This window comes from Melitaea cinxia, chromosome 21 (genome assembly GCF_905220565.1).
Source record: "Melitaea cinxia chromosome 21, ilMelCinx1.1, whole genome shotgun sequence".
NCBI classification, from domain to species: domain Eukaryota; kingdom Metazoa; phylum Arthropoda; class Insecta; order Lepidoptera; family Nymphalidae; genus Melitaea; species Melitaea cinxia.
In genome coordinates, this window is record NC_059414.1 from 12,891,165 (window position 1) to 12,913,312 (window position 22,148).

Here is a 22,148-nt window from a genome sequence, read left to right on the forward strand (position 1 = left end):
CTATATTTTTTTACCTAACTTTGACAATGTTAAATATGAGACACAAGAGTTAATTTAATATGTGCTCTCTGGTTGGTTTTCATACTCTCAAGTTATTTAACGTCTATAAAAATCATAATATGTATTATAAAATGGCAATTTTGTTGTGTGTCAAAGTTACAACCTCTTTATGGGTAACTTTGACACAGATGAGATTTTAATCTTCTTCTTTAGGGTTAATGGCTTTCAGTAGTGCCAAATGAGTACAGATGATTTCGCCAATATCAGGTAGAAAATATAGCTTCTTTTTTGCAGAGAGTTCATTTAAGCAGTTTGTTAAGTAAATAAATTTTGTAAATATAATGTTACGCAATAAATGTGGACAACGTAAAAAATAAAAAATAATTTTGCGATTTGACTGTCAAAGTTACCTGGTCAATCAAAGTTACCCCGAGTGACTGTATAGATTACTTAATATAACCCAATAGCACATTTATAGAAATTTGAATCCAGTGTAAAACATTATTGACTATAGCGATAAACGAAGCTCAATACCTATACTCGTATATCTATTTACTTTAACCCCTCTGTTATAGAGACATAAAAAAATCATAAGCAAGTCTATAGCTGAGTTACTAAGGTATTATTGATTTGTCTCCAGAATAAAAGGGGGACGTCGAGCGATTTACCTGTTTTCGTATTCACCTTGTTTCGTTCCCTTTATTATTAGTTTCCCCTTCTGTTTTATTGAGTTTATATTAAATGGAAATCGTAATTGACAATTCTATATTAGCTCTTAGGTTAGTGGTTTATAAATTGATACGAATGTTATTTTTAGAAACGAAATTGGTTGGATGTGCGTTAGTTATATGTATCTATAGGACAATACAGAATTTTGTGTAATTATAATCATTTCACATCACCAGTAGTTGTTTGTAGTGGACGGAGTTACGACTTCTCCTACAAGGAGTAAGGAACCTATGCCCAGCGGTGAGATCTTACAGGCTGAATTAATCAATCAGTAACTGTAGTTTTAAGTTCTATATTTCTCATATTAGAGAGTTGAGAATAGGTTATGGCCCAGAAATACCGAAATAATATACTCCCACGAGTGGTGTGAAAACTAAGTCCCCAAATAATTTATTATTCAACATAAGTTCTGTTATATTTTTCTATTATATCATTTCATGTTATTTTTAAACATTTATCTAACATACTTATAATAATACCCTTTATATTGTGGTATTTACCTAATATAAAGTAGTGCGGTATCACCGTAATAATAATAAAAAAAAAACATATTATTTACTCTACAGTAACAGGTACTATTATTGGTCCGGTCAAATCTATACTAATATTATAAAGATGAAGAGTTTGTTTGTTTAAACGCGTTAATCTCAGGAACTAATAGTCCAATATAAAAAAATATTTCAGTGTTAGATAGCCCATTTATTGAGGTAGGCTACAGGCTATATATTATCACGCTAAGCACAATAGGAGCGGAGCACCAATGATGAATGTTTTAAAATCTAGGGATTTTTTTCAAGTAACTATTCCACGCAGACGAAGTCGCGGGGAAAAGCTAGTTAGACATAAAAATACTGATAAAATAAAAATAGGTAAAAAAACTTTTTAAGTTAAACGGTTTTATGTTAAACATACATTGCAATGTTTAAGATAAACGTACTAAAAACCAAAAAATAATAAAATAGATACAGTCGTGGGAATTATAAACATATGCATAGACTAGACTAAAATAAAACCGTGGGGCACGTCAATTGTCTACAATCGTTGATTAAAATGTTTGTTTTGTAATGTTACACTATAATTAGGCAGTTGTTCAACCGACAACGATGGACGTGTGATAAGTAGGCCTAGAATGTGGAAACAAGCTAGCAAGCTCGATTATAAGCGAGTTTTAGGGTTTCATAGTGGTGAGCGAGTAGTACTTTTATCATATGTTTTGTCGATTAAAGACCAACTACGAGCAGTGAAACGATTCCTCGCCAGCCAGCAGTGTGAATGTCCAACGATAAACTAGTTGAAACATCTCTTTTATTTACATGGAGTGTATAACTATTGGAATTTCCCATGAGCAAGAAAATAGTAAGTAATTTCCTCACCGTCTGCGGGCCAACTGCCTATTTTAACGACGAATTAAACGATTCTTCTATCGCACATTAAGTCGATAATTTGTAGACAATTGACGTGCCCCACGGTTTTATTTTAGTCTAGTCTATGCATATGTTTATAATTCCCACGACTGTATCTATTTTATTATTTTTTGGTTTTTAGTACGTTTATCTTAAACATTGCAATGTATGTTTAACATAAAACCGTTTAACTTAAAAAGTTTTTTTACCTATTTTTATTTTCTAGTTTTTAGTTTTTATTTCGCATTCTGTTTAATTCATTTAGTGCTTCATTATTGCAAGGCCTATCTTAAATATTGAGGTTGTATAGTGCACTGTATTCTTCTTGTCAAGCCCTTTTATTTGATACCCATATTGGTGGGATTGATAAAAAATTGTTATCAGACATTTGGTAGCGGCGGCCAGCTTAGATTTCAATTTTGCATAGTAAATTGTATTCTACTTGTTGAGACCTTTCATTTGATACCCATGTTGATGGGATTGATAAAACCTAAGTTATCCGCCATTTGTAGAGGCCGCCATCTTGGATTTTAATTTTATATAGTACATTGATTATACTGGTTGAGCACTTTCATTTGGTACCCATATTGATGGGATCGATAAAACCTACGTTATCCGCCATTTTGTAACGGCCGCCATCTTGTATTTCAATTTTTTATAGTATATTGTATTCTGCTTGTTGAGCCCTTTCATTTGATACCCATATTGATGGGATTGATAAAACCTACGTTATCCGCCATTTTGTAGCGGCCGCCATCTTGGATTTCAATTTTTTATAGTATATTGTATTCTGCTTGTTGAGCCCTTTCATTTGATACCCATATTGATGGGATTGATAAAACCTACGTTATCCGCCATTTTGTAGCGGCCGCCATCTTGGATTTCAATTTTTTATAGTATATTGTATTCTGCTTGTTGAGCCCTTTCATTTGATACCCATATTGATGGGATTAATAAAACATAAATTATCCGCCATTTTGTAGCGGCGGCCATCTTGAATTTATAATGATAATGAATAAACATAATTGTATTGTCACCAAAATCCAAAGTGTATACAAAATTTCAGATTAATCGGTTGACAGGAAGAGGGTGAAATTTGAATTACTAAATTTGACCCAAGAATAAAAAATAAAACAAACGGGGTGAGCTAAATAAAACCGTTTAATAACAAAAATTTCGACAGAACTGAATTTTGGTAGTGACCTTGGGTACACGAAAGAAATAAAGTGCCAAAGTCCCCATCGATTCTTTGTGCGCTAAAAAGTTCTTCAAGGTCAAAGGTCAAAATTTTCGACATTTTGGATTTCTCTTGTAAAACAGTAAGTTTAGGCGGTAAGTTGAGTAACAGGTTTAGTAATTTGAAATGATTGGACCATTTTTCACCACGGTTTCGTGATTAATGTTGATTGCTATTATATCCATCACATGAATCGTATATACTAATATATCTAACAAGAAACATTTCACCTAAAAATTACATTACAATCCAATGTCCACACAACTCACAGCAGTAATGGAATATCATATGAAGGAGCAGTGCAGTATGTCCAAGGCTTCAAATGCAGTCCGTAGCCGTGTTAAATATGAGAGTGCTTCGCAGTTCTATTTCGATTTATGACTCTTCTATAGTGAGTACTACCTAATCAAATTATATTATTTTTCAATAATAGGTACATATTTAATTTTTAACCGACTCCGAAAAAAGTTGAAGGTTATCAACTGAATTGTATTATCTTTATGTGCGTTTTCCCTCAACTAGGTAGTTACTGGATGTACATATTTATTATGTTTTTTTTTTTTTACTCGAAAGGTGGCGGCTTGTCGTTTTAGCCCAATTCGATTTGAGCGAAATTGGATAAATAATTTTCGAGTTATACTTACTTAAAAATGTGCATTTGGCATTAGGTATTGTCGATGTACACTTAAGTCGTTTTAGTTTTATTTGAAAAAAAAAGTCTATTTTATACGAAAATTATACAAATAACTCTAAAACGTAATTTTACCGCGTGTTCATTTTTCACGTGTGACTATGGTTGCTATAAAGTATCCGAAACGTCGGGCATTCCCGACAAAATCCGAAAAAGTTGTTTCATTATAATGAGCGATATTCGCGTAAACATCAGAAAACGTAATTGTCGTTAATTATTTTAAATATGTCGAGCAGACGCATTATCATATTTTTCACAACGAAACATTAATAAATCCTTCTCCGAAATATTGTAAACAAAGTCAACACATACATTTGTCAAGTATGTCATTACAAGCAAGGTATATTACTTAGCAAAACAATAAGAAATATAAAGCCTAAACGACTGTTCGGGCCGGTTGTTGCGAATTTAATTCCAGTTCGTGCAGTAAAGTCATTTAGATTCATTAAGGACGAAATACAAATTTATTTGGTCTATTTTCGTCGAAATTAGTTGCATTACTTACTAAGCTTTTACTTTTTTCATGCAACATTTGCAAGTATTATCGTGGGAATGGACATATATATACCTACTAATACTAGCTGACCCCACTAACGGGTACAACCACAACGGGTACAACAAACAAACTTATTGCTTAGGGGTATGAAAAATAGATGTTGGCTTATTCTAAGACCTGCCCGATATGCACACAAAATTTCATAAAAATCTGTCTAGCCGTTTCGAAGGAGTGTTAACTAATACTGTGACACGAGAATTTTATATGAGATTATAAATCTGAAGATTTTGTTTGTTTGCGCTAATCTCAGGAACTACTTGTCCGATTTGAAAAAATCTTTCAGTGTTAACGTGAAACTGCGGGGCACATCTAGTCATATATATAAAAGCTTATAAATTCGTGAAATTTCCAAGCGAAGTCGCGGACGAAATCTAGACGCTTACAATAAATGTTATTCAGTCCCATAATACATTTGTGTTATAAGATTGTCTCAAGCCTCTTTGGCAATTTCCAACCACACGGCGACATTGCGCTACAGCCAAATCTCCCCCTTTCCTCATAATTGCCTATTCAAATAGAGCCATCGCGACGTTTTATTGGTTTCGCTGCCAAGTTATTACGCTGTTTATACCTAAATAACAAAAGTCAACATAAAACAAAAATACTTAGAAAGTTAATTTTAATCAGCAAATGAATCTAAACATCGTGGCTTTAGACGAGGTTATGTAATTTATGAAGCAGTTTGCGAACAAAAACATCTTTCAAAAATTATAAATGTGAAAGTTTGTTTGTAACTCAATCAAGCATACTTAAATTGCAAAACGGTATTGCCAAAAATTTAGAACAAAATGTTCTAACATACAACGTGGCAATTTTAATCTCATTTTTTGATTTTATATGTTAAGCGTCAATTCATTTTTTTTAACATTCACGGTCACTATTTACGAGACTTATCGTGATTGACCCCGCTAACGTTGTTTTGCCATATATGTTATTATGCCCCGTAATCCCCCCCCCCCCCTATAGCTTTGAGGTTTAAAAAATAGATGTTGGCCGATTCTCAGGCCTACCCGATGTGCACAAGGAATTTTATAAAAATCGGTCCAGCCGTTTCGGAGATGTATTGTAACAAACATTGTGACACGAGAATATTAATAAAAGATACAACGTTACAATTTTTTCGTAAGTACAATTTAGCAGTATAATAAATTTTCATTGTATGTACATTTTGAAATTTCCGAAATTTCGGCAACGTTGTCCAGGGGCCCAGGAGCTCTGGTCACCTCACTCACCACAGGAACACAACACTGCTTGATAGCAGTATTACTTAGCTGTGATCTTCAGTAATGTCGAAGTACTTCCCAGGTCGGGCTGCTCCAGATTTTGAGCAGAATACTTCCTGCTGTGCCATACCTCAGTTAAACGTAGGTTACGGTCCCGAAACTACTTTTAATCCTTGCTTGGCTCATTATTATTATCTTTACAGAAAAAGTCGCGTCCAGAAGCTAACTCTAGCAACTAATTAGTGAAGTGCTTTTGTCTTTTCGATTTGTCTGTAACATTTGGCAATAACTTTTAAGTGTGTCTTAAATTCTAAGATTAACGGTTTTTAGGTTGTTATTCCTTGCCCTCTGATGGACAATATTTTCAATTATATATATACTTGTTATATAACACACTATACGCTATGGTTTTGGCAAGTATTGCTGTAGCTTCTACAGCTTGACGAATACTAATATTAGTGAAGTTTCGTTAAATTGGTCTTATTGTTGTGTTACAATGCACAATTAAAAGATCTAGTGGTCACCCAGTGGTCGCCCAGTGGTCGAAATTCGACCATAATTCATTTTAACATTATTAGGTTCTATTGTCAAAGACTATACTTCTAAAGGTGCGCTTCGCCAACGAACCCTTAACTTTCGATCACAAATTCAGAAGAATGGGGCTATATATAGTCTTCTTCGTGCACTTATATGAACTTTATATAATCATAAAAACTGCTGCACGACTTTAAAAAAAAGCTTAATAAAATTAAAATGGCACTTCCTATCATTTTGTTAGGATTTGCTTTCCACGCCTGGACTTTAACGGAAGAATTTGACTGAAATTTCTAACAAGATGATAACTTTTTCAAGATTAGTTTTATCGCATTACATACTAAGCGAATTTGGATTGCGCGAAGTTGAAAATATCATTGCCAACTTTCATAACGAGACGATTTACTTTAATCTTGATTTGTGTTTAGATGTGCGATAAAATGAAGGAAATATACTTTTCATCTCATTTGCTCCGATATTAAAAGGTAAACCTAGTTGTTTTCTTTGTAGAACTAGTGTGATTAACAAAAGTACACTCCACTCCGCCTGGTGGTAGGCGGATATTGCAACCTATAAACTCCAGCAACACCAAGAGCTTTGCCCTTCTTAGGATCTCTAGCTACCTTACCACTAAAAAACAACACTATTAGCAGAAGTATTATTAAGCTGTGGTCTTCTGTAACGTTAAGCTATTTCCCCAGATTTGAGCAAGATATTTCCTACTGTGTCCTCCATCAAAGTTTGTTAATCTCTTGATCAAAGCTCCGAGTGTCCAGTAAAGTGTAACAAATGCAATTTTCGTATTTCTACAAAGTTGTAACGACCAAACGAGAGAGGATTAAATGTGATGTTTCCGACGCAGTTTCGAAGGTTTTATATTGAGCTTCTGATTGTTGATGTAAGGTGCGAATAACACCCTAGTGTACTTAAAGTAGTAGATACGCCTATCTGAATTTGTTAATATGTATAAGTTCCATTTATCATATTTGTTGTGTACTTCCTGTACCCAAATACTTCATTAAGAATATATTTTATATAATTTATATATTAATATAATTTTTAGTCATCATCACTACAGCCTATTTCAGTCCACTGGACATAGGCCTCCACAAGTTCGGCAAAACAAAGAAATGAAATGGCGCAAAAAAAAAAAGAAATGGCGCAAAAAAAAGAAATGGCGCAAAAAAAAAGAAATGGCGCAAAAAAAAAGAAATGGCGCAAAAAAAAAGAAATGGCGCAAAAAAAATAGAAATGGCGCAAACTCATGTGTGTTGCCCATAGTCATACGCTGGGTAGGCGGGTTGGTGACCGCAGGGCTGGCTTTGTCGCACCGAAGACGCTGCTGCCCGTCTTCGGCCTGTGTATTTCAAAGCCAGCCGTTGGAATTTTTAGTATAAACGACAATTGCGTGACCATGTAAATTAGCATTATTTTTTTATTTACATTTACTTGAACTATTTTCATAGAGAGTAGATGATCCGGTGAACTTCGTATCAGCTACTATATTTGTAAAAAATATAGAAAAAGCACTTTATGAACACGCAAAAAATATTTGACAACCAATTTCACCGTTAGGAACATTTTGTATTGGAAAATTAAATTGTCATTTTAGTATTTTCCGTTACTTATTATTTATGTTTCTCACCGTTTAAACCTTCCCTGAACTTTCACAAATATTTTAAGATCAAAATCAGCCAAATCGGCCTAGCCATTTTTGAGTTTTAGCGAGACCAACGAACAGCAATTGATTTCGTTTGTTTGTTTGAAGACGACAATAGGTTTATTAAGTAGGCAGTACAAAAAAATCGACTTAAGAAACACAGTTAATAATAATTTAAATTAATAATTAATTAAATTAATATGTTTTTTAATTAATAATTTAAAGTTTAAAATATATTCGTAACAAATAGATATACCTATTTCAAACTTAAAATTAGCTTTAAATAAACTTAAAATTAAAAAAGTAATCTAACGAAACTTATCACATAATGTTTTTTTTTATTACTTATTTGACGTGTACATCCAAAACATTTAACTAAAACATTAGTTGGATTAAACACTTTTAATTCACGTCAGCTTGTCGGCGGACGAGTAATAAACTAAAGGAAAATGCTTTTCAAAGCGGCTACATGTTCAGAATTTATTGTAGTTGATTGGTTTTCAGATTTAGACTTTATTAAAACTTTTTCGAGGGATTCTATTAAAATGTTACCGTAAAAAAATATTTACAACTTAACCTTGAGGATTACATAATTTTAAGGTAGTGAAAATTTCTTTAAGAGTACTTATTATGAATACGTAATTACTTTATTTTGTAAAAAAATTATGGGAAAAACTCGTTGTTTGTTATTTTAACAATCAATACCAAATAAATTAATTTTACTTAACATGTATGTCATCTTTAAAAAATTAATATTTACTTAATTCGTAACAATCAAACAAATGGCAACACTAAAAAAGAGCAGAGAGAGAAGAAGCCATTAGAATCTGTTTCAAATAAGTAATCTGCCTCAATTAAGTGAATACAACTTTTACACAATTAGTTGCGAATAGTAACATGCCATAAATATAGTGGAATTCGATAGTGAAAGACAACAATATAACATAAAATTTTCATTGTATACCGTAATCTGCCAAATAGTGTTAACGGGGAAACAGGCCTTAATAATAACAAAACGAGTGTGCTTTCGACCACAAGACTTAAGTTAAACTTCTGTAGCTCCATCTAACTTATATTTCGCTCTCAACTTCCGTTCGCCTCACCCCATCACACTTTTCGTAACACTCTCGTCACGCATTCAACAGCTTACTCCCCAAGTCAAGCTTACGTAAAGGAGTTTTATGTCAAAAATAAATTAAGAAGAAAACAATTTGGTACCAGTAACTGTATCAATTGACAATATCATAAACAGAACGATAACACAGGAAGCGGCGCTGTCCGCCCGTTTATCGTATTTCACTCCAATCACAATTAATAACTAACATATGTCCCCACGAGAGATATGGTGACCGAAACACATGGCTATCTGTTACAATTCAAATAACTTTCGATTGTATTTTGAACATGAAGGTCGTAATATTTGGGAGAAGGGTTAAATAGATTTGAAAATAATTTCAATATTAGCTGACCCAGCAGAATTTGTATCAATATATATTTTACATGATATAGGTACCGCTTTTTTAAAAGCTTTTCTATTTTAATTTCCTTTTATACTAACATTCTCCTGATAATAACGAAAACAAACAAAATCACCTATATGGTTCGACTGTTATGCTCGTACATACATATTAATAACCATCAATACATGTTATAAAAATGTAACGGTTCGATATCTGTACATGGAAAATATATGAGAAAAAATATTGGGACCTTTATCATCGCAAATAGCACTCAAAACAATGACTGTTATAATTTTTGTCTGTTTGTCTGTGCGTTTGTGCATGCTATCTCAGAAACGGCTTACCCAATTTAAATGTGGTTTTCACTAATACATTGTGGTAAGCTTTACATTTAGTGTTTATTTAATGTGAATCGGTTCATAAATAATAAAGTTATGCCAATTCAATTAAAAGAATCTCATTGAACTTATAAATACCATATAATAATAAGATAGTGTTTATAATCCAAAATATATATCTAAAAAAACGCTGTTCAGTCACTATTTAATGTGGACGATTCGCGGGCACAGCTAGTTGATAAATAAGTTTGTAGAGTTGAGTTTGACACACAGCAATCTTAGAATTACAAGACAAATTAAAAAAAAGATATTTTGCCTCAGATATTATTTTTTGGGAAAGGTCAAAGATAAAATGAATATCACCATGACGTCATACAAATCACACGGTTAATTAAAAATTACATTTAATTATTATTTTATTACCTTATAAACTAAAAAATAAAATAATTGTTGTATTTGAATATAACTTCAGTTTTTTTATTATATTATTTGTGTAAACCTATCCTATGAATAAACTACCGCTTCTTTTTAAATGATTTGCTGTATATAGCTTAAATATAATTGTATGTACTATGTGTGGGTTAATTCAATGTCTCTCTCGTGTATACACCTGTATGTAATCATATATATTAATATGCCAAAGTTAAGATTTTTGCCTCCCTTTTTAGAAAAAAACCTCACAATTAATCCACATAAATTATATATTATTTTATAGATAATTGCTTCCTCTACCAACATCAACAACAAACATTTTTATTATTGCTTTTGTTTGTTTTTTTTTAAATTAATTAATCATTAATATTATATATATATATATATATATATATATATATATATATATATATATGACAGCTTAAATTTTGAAACAACATCAGCATAATTGACAGACAGTATTTTTTTAACTTATTTAGTGTGAATTATTCGCAAGGGTATTGCTAGTATTTATTATTGACTTACTACTATCCGTCATTCTACATATTGTATTTGAATCATACAAACCCAATAGCTGGGCAAAGGCAACCTCTCAATATAAGAAAATAAATTTAGTGTATAACATTTTATTTATAGAATTATTTTGTTACTCTGAACTGAATGGCTATATTCAGTATCCATGTCCCACGGGTGGGTAAAGAATCTTTCAACACCCTACAGCTGGGCATAAGCACTTTCTAAAGAGAAAGTTAAGCAAGAAGGAATTTTAGTCTGATTAAAGATAGTTTAAAGTTAAATTGGTTCTTTATGAAATTATTTGTTAATCTTAACTGAATCAGCCTACCCACATCCTAATAATAATAATAATATACTTTATTGTACACCAAAATATAAACAAACAGTAGTAATTACAACAAAAAGATGTACAAAGGCGATCTTATCGCTGAAGAGCGATTTCTTCCAGATAACCTTTGGGCACAGGACATGATATAGTAGTGACGGATAGGAAGTGTACAATATCCATAAGGATGAATAGAAAAAAAAAAATAGTGTATAATAGATTCCTTAATTCATAGACATACACATACAAGTACAAATATCCATACATAAATAATCAAAATAGTATTAATATACGTGTATAATTGTAAAATATATATTGATAATATAAAATATGCATGTTAAAATTCTGAATATTATTGTATGTTACGCGACATATAGTACTTCTTTAGACGTTGCTTAAAACAGGCTGGAGTAGAAGCACGTCTTATTGAAAGCGGAAGAGAATTCCAAAGGCGGACAGCTTTAGCAGTGAAGGAATTAGAATAGAAGGAGGATTTATGGGAAGGAACTTTTAGAAGTAAATTGGAATCAGATCTAAGGGAACGTTCATGGGAATTGCAAAGATACGTGAACCGTTCTTTAAGATATTGAGGGGCATCAGGATTGAAAAGTACACAGTAAAGTAGGGAAAGTACATGAGTATTCCTGCGAAAACGAATCGGGAGCCACTTGAGTTTCTTACGGAAATCGGAGACGTGGTCGTATTTGCGAAGGCCAAATACGAACCTTATACAAAGATTCTGGAGTCGCTCAAGCTTATTCAGTTGCTCCTCTGTAAGATCTAAGAAGCATGCATCTGCATAGTCAAGAATCGGCAAAAGGAGTGATTGGGCTAGTGCAATTTTAGTAGGCAAAGGAAGAAAGAACTGAAGACGACGAAGTGACCCGACGGCTGCAAATATCTTTCTACTAAGTTCAGTTAATTGAGGTGACCAGGAGAGAAACTGATCTAGCGTTACTCCCAAATTCTTAACATTCTTGCTGTAGTTCAGAGTTGTATTGTTAAATACTAAAGGTGGTATAAGTGACCAGTCTATACAACTCATCAGCTTTGGACTACCCACGATAATGACCTGGGACTTTGAAGGATTGACTTTTAACCCGAACGAGTTGCTCCATTTATAAATGTTATTTAAGTCATTATTGAGTTGATTGATACCTGAGGGTAAGTCAGCCAACTTAGAATGGGTATAAATTTGAAGATCGTCCGCATACAGGTGGTAGAGAGAAGAAATGTTTTTGCTGATTGAATTAATAAATAAAGAAAATAAGAGAGGAGACAACACGCCACCTTGCGGTACGCCGGCAACGACGTTAGCCCAGTCAGAGAAAGTATCTTGAACTCGCAACCGTTGCCGGCGCCCATACAAGTAACTGTGAAACCAATCAATAACCGGTGGAGATATATTAAAGGAACGCAAGACAGAAAGCAAAATATCGAAATCCACAGTGTTGAAGGCATTACTGAAGTCAAGTAATGCCAACACTGTAAGACTTCGGTTATCCATAGCATGTCTAATGTCATCAGTAATTTTGACAAGAGCAGTAACCGTGCTGTGACCCCTCCGAAAGCCGGATTGGAAAGGATTTAAGAGGTTGTTCGAGGAAAGGAATGATGTTAGCTGTTGATGTACAAGACGCTCTAAAACCTTGGACAAGAAAGGTAGGATGGAGATGGGGCGAAATTCGGAAAACTCAGATGGATTAGGTTTTTTGGGTAAAGGAATTACTAGAGCGTCTTTCCAGCAGGAAGGAAAAGTACTGGAAGAGAGGGATTCGTTAAATATGTGTGTTATGATAGGAATGATGTGATCAATGATAGGGATAATCATTTTACGACTAACGGAGTCACAGCCCACTGCGCTAGAACAAACTGCTAGTACGTTCTCTTTAACATCACACTCGGATAATTGATAGAAATTAAAGGGAGAAAATTCAAATGGAGTTTGTATGGCTGAAAGGTGTGCAATAGTGTTTGACTTGGTGGTACCATCGATAGTACACGAATTTGTGAAATGATTATTAAGACCATTGAGGTCGAAAGAATTAAAAGGTACAGTCTCTTTGATTTTGCCAACCCCAAGCGATTTTAAAAATTTCCATACCTTAGCAGGGTCTGTTTCTTCGAGTACAGATTTATGAATATGGCGTCGTTGTGCGTCTCTACATGCTCTATTGCAGCGATTACGAGCTATCTTATACTTTTCCCAATTAGATGAACTTGTATTGGACTTGTATTTCGCTTTGGCCCTGTTTTTCTGGTCTTGCAGAGCTTTAATATCAGCTGTAAGCCATGGAGCTGGAAGATGCCTAACACGCACGGGACGTACCGGGGCGTGAGTATCAAAAAGATGGGTAAGTAGGGAGTTAAAAATGGCAATTTTATCATCCACACTAGACGCACCAAGTACTGAAGACCAGTCAATTTTAGCAGCATCTTCGCATAGTCTGTTCATGTCCATACCACTAAAATTGCGTTGCAGGAGGATTCTCGACCTAGCTTTAGGGGGTTTTATTTTATAAGAAACAAAAATAAGATCATGGTATGAGAATGCATCCGCAGAACACTGGCCATGTTTTTCAACGTGGTCAGGTGAGGAGACAAGAATAAGGTCAAGAAGAGATGGAACACAGTTAGGAAAGGAGTGAGTGGCTTGAAGGGGGAGGATGTGCATATTGGCAGAATTAATGACGGAGCGTAGACGTGAAGATCTCCCGTCGAATTTTAGAAGGCACGTATTAAAATCCCCCATGATTACAGTATGACTATATAAAGGAGTAAACAACTCTAAAAGATTTTCAAAAGACGAGAAATAGTCAACAGTCAATGAGGGGTTGTAATACACACCCAGAAGAATCTTGGTACGTGATAACGAAATTTCGAGGAAGAGATGATCTGGCCCGCAACCATCATTAGAAAGAGATTTATGAATGACTGAATATGGGATGTGAGCACGGAGATAGATGGCAACGCCGCCACCTGCCCGTCCAACACGATCGCTGCGAATGAGATGGAATCCAGGGAGGGAATAGGACGTGGACATTAAGCAAGGTTTAAGCCAGGATTCTGATACCATGATTGCATGAATATTCCCTATTTGAAAATTGGATAGAAGATCAGGATAATGACCAGGAATACTCTGTGCGTTTATGTGTACGATATTAAGATTGTTAGGAACATCGAGAAATTGAGAAACAAGATTATCGGAAAGAGATGGAATACTTAGAAAACTACAGTCGAGACTGTGTACCTCAGAGGAGGAAGAGAAGGAATAGAAAGAGTTGTTGCTGTCGCTATCCATTAACGATAAATATAAATATAATAAATAAGAAAAATATGCTATATTTATCAAAATGAGACAAAATGTAAGATAAATTAATATATGTGATACTACAGAAAAAAATACTTATATATAAAATAAAAGTATATATATGAATTATATATATGTGTGTATATATATACACGTCCAATTTAACGACCCGCCCGCCAGCTATTGGAAAAAGAAAATTAAAAAAAAAGTGTAAAAATTGACATGATTTTGGTACCAGACAACAATAATATACAAAAAGTAATAAATAAAAAAAAAAAACAACACAATACAGTCATTATCAGGTAGGATAAAAAAAAAAAGACAATTAACAACAATATTGAATATTAACGACATTTGTGTCATTTCTAAACGACTGACAGTAATAGTTGAAATGTCATTGTCAGAAGTCACTCTTAGAAACAAATGACATAACAAAACAAAAACAACAGAATAATATAAATTTAGCTTACTGTTAAAAGAAATGTGTAAATATAAAGGAAATATAATGCAAAGTAGTCAGTGATAAAGTTTTTTTTGTGTACCGACAGAAGTTTAATGAATGAAAAATAAAAATAAAAATAAAAATAAACTTGCCAAAGGTTAAACAACGACAAAATAAAAATACTTGAAGGTATTACTTCTGTTTTACAGTCCTTCTCGTGCGTGAAGCTGCCCGTTGTTTTTGATCAGCTGGTTTAGAAGCTGGACTCTTCTCCTGCAATGAAGAGCTCTCAGCTGTTGAGTGGGGAATGCCTTCGAGATCCGAGAGACACTCAGCCCTGTAATGCTCACCGTCCACCGCCACGATGTGGATTATTCCGTCGCGTGTCCAGCAGTTAACCACACCAAAACGCTTTCTTGCCTCTAAAAACACTTGATGGCGAGTCTTCGTTAAGAACTCAGATTGAGTAAACCCTGACCCCTTTAGTTTAGTTTTAGCAAACCACACTTTATCGCGTACCGCAGCATCGGTAAACTTTATGACAATAGGTCTAGGCTTTTTGTCAGATGGTCGACCCAGTCGGTACGATGCCTTGATGCTGCTGCTCGAGAAGTTAAGAAGTTTCAAATGGTCTGCTACGAGGGTGGTAATTTTTAGTGACGTGTCTTCAGACTTATCCTCCGGGACACCATGCATCAGAAGCGTTTTGCGCCTCCTCCTCATTTCCAGGCGGTCAACCTCTCTGTCTAGTAATTCGACCTGACGTTGTAGTGATTTAAGTGCTATGAGAATGAAAGATTTGAATGACTCGAACTCAGCAGCCAAGGATGATGTTGAAACTGGAGAGTGAGAATTTCCCTTCTGGAGATCTTTTTGTTGTTTTTGCTGGAATTCGTCCATCCTTTTGTTGAACATCTCAGACATAGCAATGATGGTATCCTTCAAAGACTCCATGGTTATTGATAATTTAGTAGGTGTTGGTTTTTGCAGTTAAAGAAATTAATTACGTAGGATAATAATAGCTGGCGGGTAACAGGGTGCAATCCTAAAGAATATGCATTAAACGAGCAGGAAAACTTATTAAAATTAATTTAAATTCAAAAAATAACTAACACTATCCAAAATTGTGTGTTGACACTTTCAAATCTACCCGCCGAAAAAAAAAAAAAAAAAAAAAAAAAAAAAAAAAAAAAAAAAAAAAAAAAAAAAAAGCATCATCAGCAGCATCATCAGCAGCAGCATCCTACAGCTGGACAAAGGGATCCTCTTCATATACGACAAGATTAATTTAGTCAAGACTGAATATTACATACATATAATCACGCCTCTTTCCCGTAGGGGTAGGCAGAGACCACTTATTTCCACTTGCTACGATCCTTACACACTTCTTTTGCTTTGTCCACTTTCATTATTCCCTTCATACATGCTCTTCGGTTTAGGGTATTCTCGACCTGGCCTTTTGTCAAGACGTCCTTTATTTGGTCTCAGAACGTCCGCCTAGGTGTACCCCTTCCAACCCTTCCATATCATACTTCTCAACTGAATATTTGCTAATTTGTACTAAATAAGCCAGTAAGTAAGCATCTCACTGCCCGGGAAAGGCTCATTGACATCCAAGTGTATGTTAACTTTATTTTAATTATGCTGGTTTAATATATATATTTATCCTCTTATGGAAAATTGTATAATTATAGTTAATTATATGGTATTATGATTCATTAAGTTCCATTTATTGGTATTATATTTAAGCAAGTTCTTATCAAACCTATATATATATATATATATATATATATATATATATATATATATATATATATATATATATATGTTACACACAATACATTAGTAATATACCTAATATACAATATACCAAATAACCTTTCCTACACGGGGAAAGAGGCCTATGACTAGCAGTGGGATATTACAGGCTGCAGCGACAATATAGTAATTTACTTGGATGGTGTTCATTAAAAATCTGTTTTATTTTAACAGGGCTTCTTTGCCAGTGGGATGTTTTTAGCAGCTTGTACAATTTACTTACGTGTAATAGACATTTTTTTCTTCCTTTATTCATTCTTATAACATTTATAATATTCTTTTATGTCGGTCAGTAAATATACAAAAATTATATTTTTTTTTTTTTGATACCATGATCCTCATTTATTTTTTCTTGCAACTTTAAATTAAACAATCTGTTTAGTGGAAATCATATTTTTTTTTTTTGTTTTAATTGTATTGGAATATAAATTAAAAATTAGAACAACAAACGATTCGCAAATTTAATACTAGCAGGCGTGTAAACGGTTCTTACATAAAATCTTATAAGAGGGTAATCAATTTTATTTTTTATTTTGACACCGACTTGCTAGGCCGTAGTTACAGTCTATTGGATATGACATAATAGAGAACGTATGTCAGACAAGCAACATCGTGGGACAAAATTATGTAAACGCGATTATTAAATCTATAATCAGGTAAAGCAGTATTACTTTACACGATTCAGTAATTTGACATAGCCGCCGCTATTCGGGTGTAAGAGTTATCGACCAGAATGAATGTGCCAATGTCATGAACATCGCAAAAAGAAATTCACAATAACTGTGACGTAGTTGATAAGATCTTTATTGACTAATCAAATAATATACTTACAATCTAAATGTTTCTTTTTCGGTGCAATCATCTCTTCGGTTGTGGCTTTACATACAGATTTCGCTAAACCCTGCCCCGCGATACTGTGGCGAGCGGCAAGAAGCCTATCGTTTATTGTTTGGCCCGCCATCCTCACGTTCAGTCCAGACATAAACTGATTTTATACACTTCTAAACACTTATTTTCGCGTTTTATCAAATTCACAAAATTATTTAGGACGATGACGGGTAAAATATGTCACCGCCCCCCCGACTGGCACTATACTAATTTCAAGATGGCTGACTAGATTTTGAAGAAGTGTTGCTCGATTACAATAAACTTACTAAAAGCAAATTTTTTTAATAACCAGATTCCTAAAAGTATTTCATCGATTATTTCAATTTTATATGTAATGTGCATTACTATTACAGTAAGATAGATAGGTCCCCCAGACCTTACTTATTTTCTGATAGACAAAATATATACAAAAATTAGAGTGTACAGTGAACGTATATAATTATGTCTGCTACCTTAGGCTGTTTGTGTGGCTACGGCAATAAAGAATATAGCCATCCTCTCTTCCCGTAGGTGTCGTAAGAGGCGACTAAATGATAACACAATTCCACTACCACCTTGGAACTTATAAAACCGACTGATGGCGGGATATTCATCCAACTGCTGACTTCGAAATACTCAGGCCAAAGACAGTCAGCAGCGTCTTCGATGCAACAAATCCAGCCCTGCGGTCACCAATCCGCCCGCCAAGCGTGGTGACTATGAGCAACACCCGCGAGTTCACGCCATTTTTGGCGCGAACTTGTGGAGGCCTATGTCCAGCAGTAAACTCCGATTCGCTGAAGTGACTGACTGACTGACCTTAGGCTGACTTTCAATTTTCAGATATTGGTGAGGTGGTGCAGGCAAAGCACAGCAGGAAATTTCCTGCTCAAAATATGGAGCAGCCCGACTGAGGTAGTACCTCGACCTAACATAAGATCACAGCTAAATAATACTATTTTTAAGCAGTGTTGTGTTCCTGTTGGTGAGTAAGGCAACCAGAACTCCTGGATATAGGATATGATCAGCAACGCGCCAGCGATGTTTCTAGTATTTGCAGACGTCTATGAGCCACTGTAATAGCTTACTATCAGGTGAGTTATACGCTCGTTTGCGGACCTAGTCTTTATATATATATATTTCTTGTGTGCGTGTGTATGTCACTGAATTCCTCCTAGACGGCTGAACCGATTTTGATGAAATTTTTTGTGTGAGTGCAAGGGGATTCGAGGATGGCTATTAAATATTATTCTATTTTAATATTAGTTTGTCCCGACAGTTAGTGGTGAGATCAAACTGAGAAAAATATTTGAAATTTTGTGTTATGGCAAAACAACGTTTGCGGGGTCAGCTAGTTATATATAAAAAATAGCTGCTTAAGTTACGTAAAAATAGTATTAACTTTAGGTATTTTCTGATTCTTACGTATGTTGTAAGGAATATTGTAAAAAATTGACACTGCCAAACACGTTCTGTCGGTAGTATTTATTACCAGACAATAATTTGATTCTATTGCAAAAGTCTTACAAAATATTTTAGCAATTTCTTATACTAGTAAATTTTATACTTTATTTTAAATTTTATACTTTTAATCTACAGGTGCTAAAATTGATGAACTGATTTAAAACTTAATACAACATTTATGATTTTACAAAGTTCCCGATTTCCGGAAGAACCTGGTCTTAAAATAGTCCCTGAAATATTAAAGGAAAAAAATAGCTTTAAAATTATATTTTGACACTTTAAATTTTGTAAACATAAATTAACTGACAGTCGGAGACTTATTTTTTCTACGATATTAGGGGACTATTTTAAAAACTGGCTTTGTTCGTAAATCGACAACCAAATAGAAGCATCAAGCTTATCACTTCAGCATCAGCCTGTAATATCCCACTACTGGGCATAAGCCTCTTTCTCCATGTAGGAGAAGGTTCAGAGCTTAATCCACCACGCTGCTCCAATGCGGATATATTCCCTATTATGAATAACGATCGCTATAAACTGTACATGATAACAACCGGGACCGATGGCTTAACTGGCTCCGGTGGCACGGTGAAGAGATCTAAAAGGACTGCAAAAACACCCAGACCACAGCAAACATCTGTTTGGCCAATACTAATGTTTGTTCTGTGCGGGGATTGAGCCCGCGACCGCCAGCTCACCAGCCGCAAACCAGTGCTGTGACCGTTGTGCGAACGCGTCGTCATCAAGCTTACATTAAGTTTAAAGAAGTTCATTAAATTTAATGCCTGTAATTATAAAGAAATAACTTTACTCGTAAAAAAAGTTGCTTAAATATTTTGTAGGGATAATACTTATTACGTACAATTCTTACGTACTACTTTAGCAACTGCTATCTGAAAATTGGCCGTCGGTCTCAGCTAACGGGTAAGATGTTCGTTATATTACATAGCGGATGAAATAACTTAAATCAATATTTTGATACGTGAAGCGAAAACTTTGTACCCCTTTTTACGAAAATTGCGTAGACGGAGGAGTATGAAATTTTGGACACTTATAGCTTATATAGAGGAGTGCAGAATTCTAAGATATTTTAAAATTATGTATAAAAAATATATTAAATCAATAAAAAAACATTATACTCACTACAATACGTTTGACACACACATACGAAATACACGTAGAATAGGTACTCGTTCCGTAGCAGAAATCTTCGTTGAATCTGCGGCACGGTTCGGATTTAATTAGATAGGTGGTATTTTCTAAGGAAGAGGTGAAAGCAGCAGTAAAAAACACAAAATTGGAAAATCAGACTCTCTGACTCTTTCTGACTCTGACTGACTCTGAACATTGAGCATATAAAGTATGTGGGTGAGCATGTATCTAAGGGTGCTAGCGTTGTTTTATACTTCTTGAGTGTGTCACCCATACCTAACCGAGGAAAAGATAAGAACTCTGGTGGTACCTATTGTAAAACAAAACCATACAGGGGATGTTTTTGATAAACAAAATTATAGACCCATATCATTGGCTACCATAATTACGACGATATTGGAGGTGTACTCTATAGTCGCTTAGACAAACAGATAAAACTGCATAACGGATAGTTCAGATTTAGACCCGGACTGTCCACTAAAAGTACAGTGCTGTATCCCAATCATATTGTCCGATACTGTACAGACAGAAACATACCAGTTTATGCTTGTTTTCTGGACCTTTCAAAGGCCTTTGATTTGATGTCCCACGATAAATTAAAGATTAGAGACCACGCTACCTACAGAACTTATACGTCTCTTAATGTATTGTTACGGTAACTAGAACAATATAGTTGGTTGGGTGAGCTCGCTATCGAAACCGTGCCGACTGGAATATAGGTTGGGGGAAGGAAAAGCGACCTCGCCTAAGCTTTTAAGTCTGTATGTTTATCGTCTGATTGAGGAGCTGAGCAGCACCAAAGTTGGATGCTCTATAGATACTGATAATATGGTGCTGCTGAGACCCTCAATCAAATCCTTTAGAAAATTAGTAGGATCCCGGTGAGATATGCATGGGTCTCGGCGGCCTCCTCTCTCATCCGCTCGTCATTCTCCTTCTGGGACATAACTGTTTCGCAGAAGGAGACCATCGTTACGCGTGTGCCATACGGCTGCTCCGCCAGGTCCTCCCCCCACCTCCGCATTATTGCTTCTTGCCCCATCCGGCGCACCCGTAGCATCCCGTCCAATGCGAGGTTCTCACCGAGAACCCTCCTACCCGAGACGTATGAGTAGATGTAGGCAAGGAAACCCTCCATGAGAATAAATACCCTACAATACCATCGATAACAATAAGAGGCACTTCGCTTAAAATAGTAACAAAAAACAAATAAATGGGCAATTAGGTCACTGCTGACCAGTGTGACCAATTTGTATTCAAAAAGTGTACAAATGAGGTTAAAATAACTTTATTCCGGCGATACTGCCAGTCTTTTTACACTTGCAGCCTGTGAATTAATAATGTCACGAAGGCCTACACCATCCTGCGTATTAAATTTAATAATGCGTTTAGGGCGCTGTTGGGGCTCCCGTAACACTGTAGTTCATCATATTGATTAATTTGATTTTTATTTTATTTGTTTTGTATTTCGTTTTTTTTTTTGGCATAAATTATGTGTGGGACGTATTAACATTATTCAAAAATGCGATTTTTACCATGGTTTTAATTTCATTTGCGGAGCTCGATATTTCAACATTGGCTATGAACAAGAAGCTTATCTAGTACAAAACACTATAAGCTTCTTGGTTATGAACAAGACATTCGTCCCCCCGTTTCCGTTTTTTTGAATAATTTTAGCAATAAAAATAACCACGTTAATCTAAATTAGTTTATAGGTTTAATGTTTAACTGCTGCTCATACATATGAATACCAATTACCACATATTATAATTCGAATACTAAGTACGACGTGCACGCGTTCGGTAATATATTTTTTACTTGTATTTTTTTTATCTATAATACGCGGTCGCGTTTATAGAGAAATGTCAATTAATACCATAGATTCCTGTTTATACCACAGTACTCTGTGACCATAGATAACCTGTGTCGAAATTCATGAAAAAGTTTTTTGATTTCGATTATCATAAGTAATATTTAGATATTTTTTTTTA

General features: G+C 34.6%; 1 protein-coding gene across 1 annotated transcript in view; it reads right to left on the reverse strand.

Moving 5' to 3' along the window:
• The window catches only part of LOC123663813 (phosphatidylinositol-binding clathrin assembly protein LAP), a 70,473-nt gene extending 52,674 nt beyond the window's left edge, over positions 1-17,799 (reverse strand). The window contains exon 1 of the mRNA XM_045598452.1: positions 17,506-17,799. Coding sequence (XP_045454408.1) covers positions 17,506-17,656 — 151 coding nt within the window. The 5' untranslated portion in view covers positions 17,657-17,799. The remainder of the gene's footprint in view (positions 1-17,505) is intronic.
• Between the last annotated feature and the right edge of the window lie 4,349 nt (positions 17,800-22,148).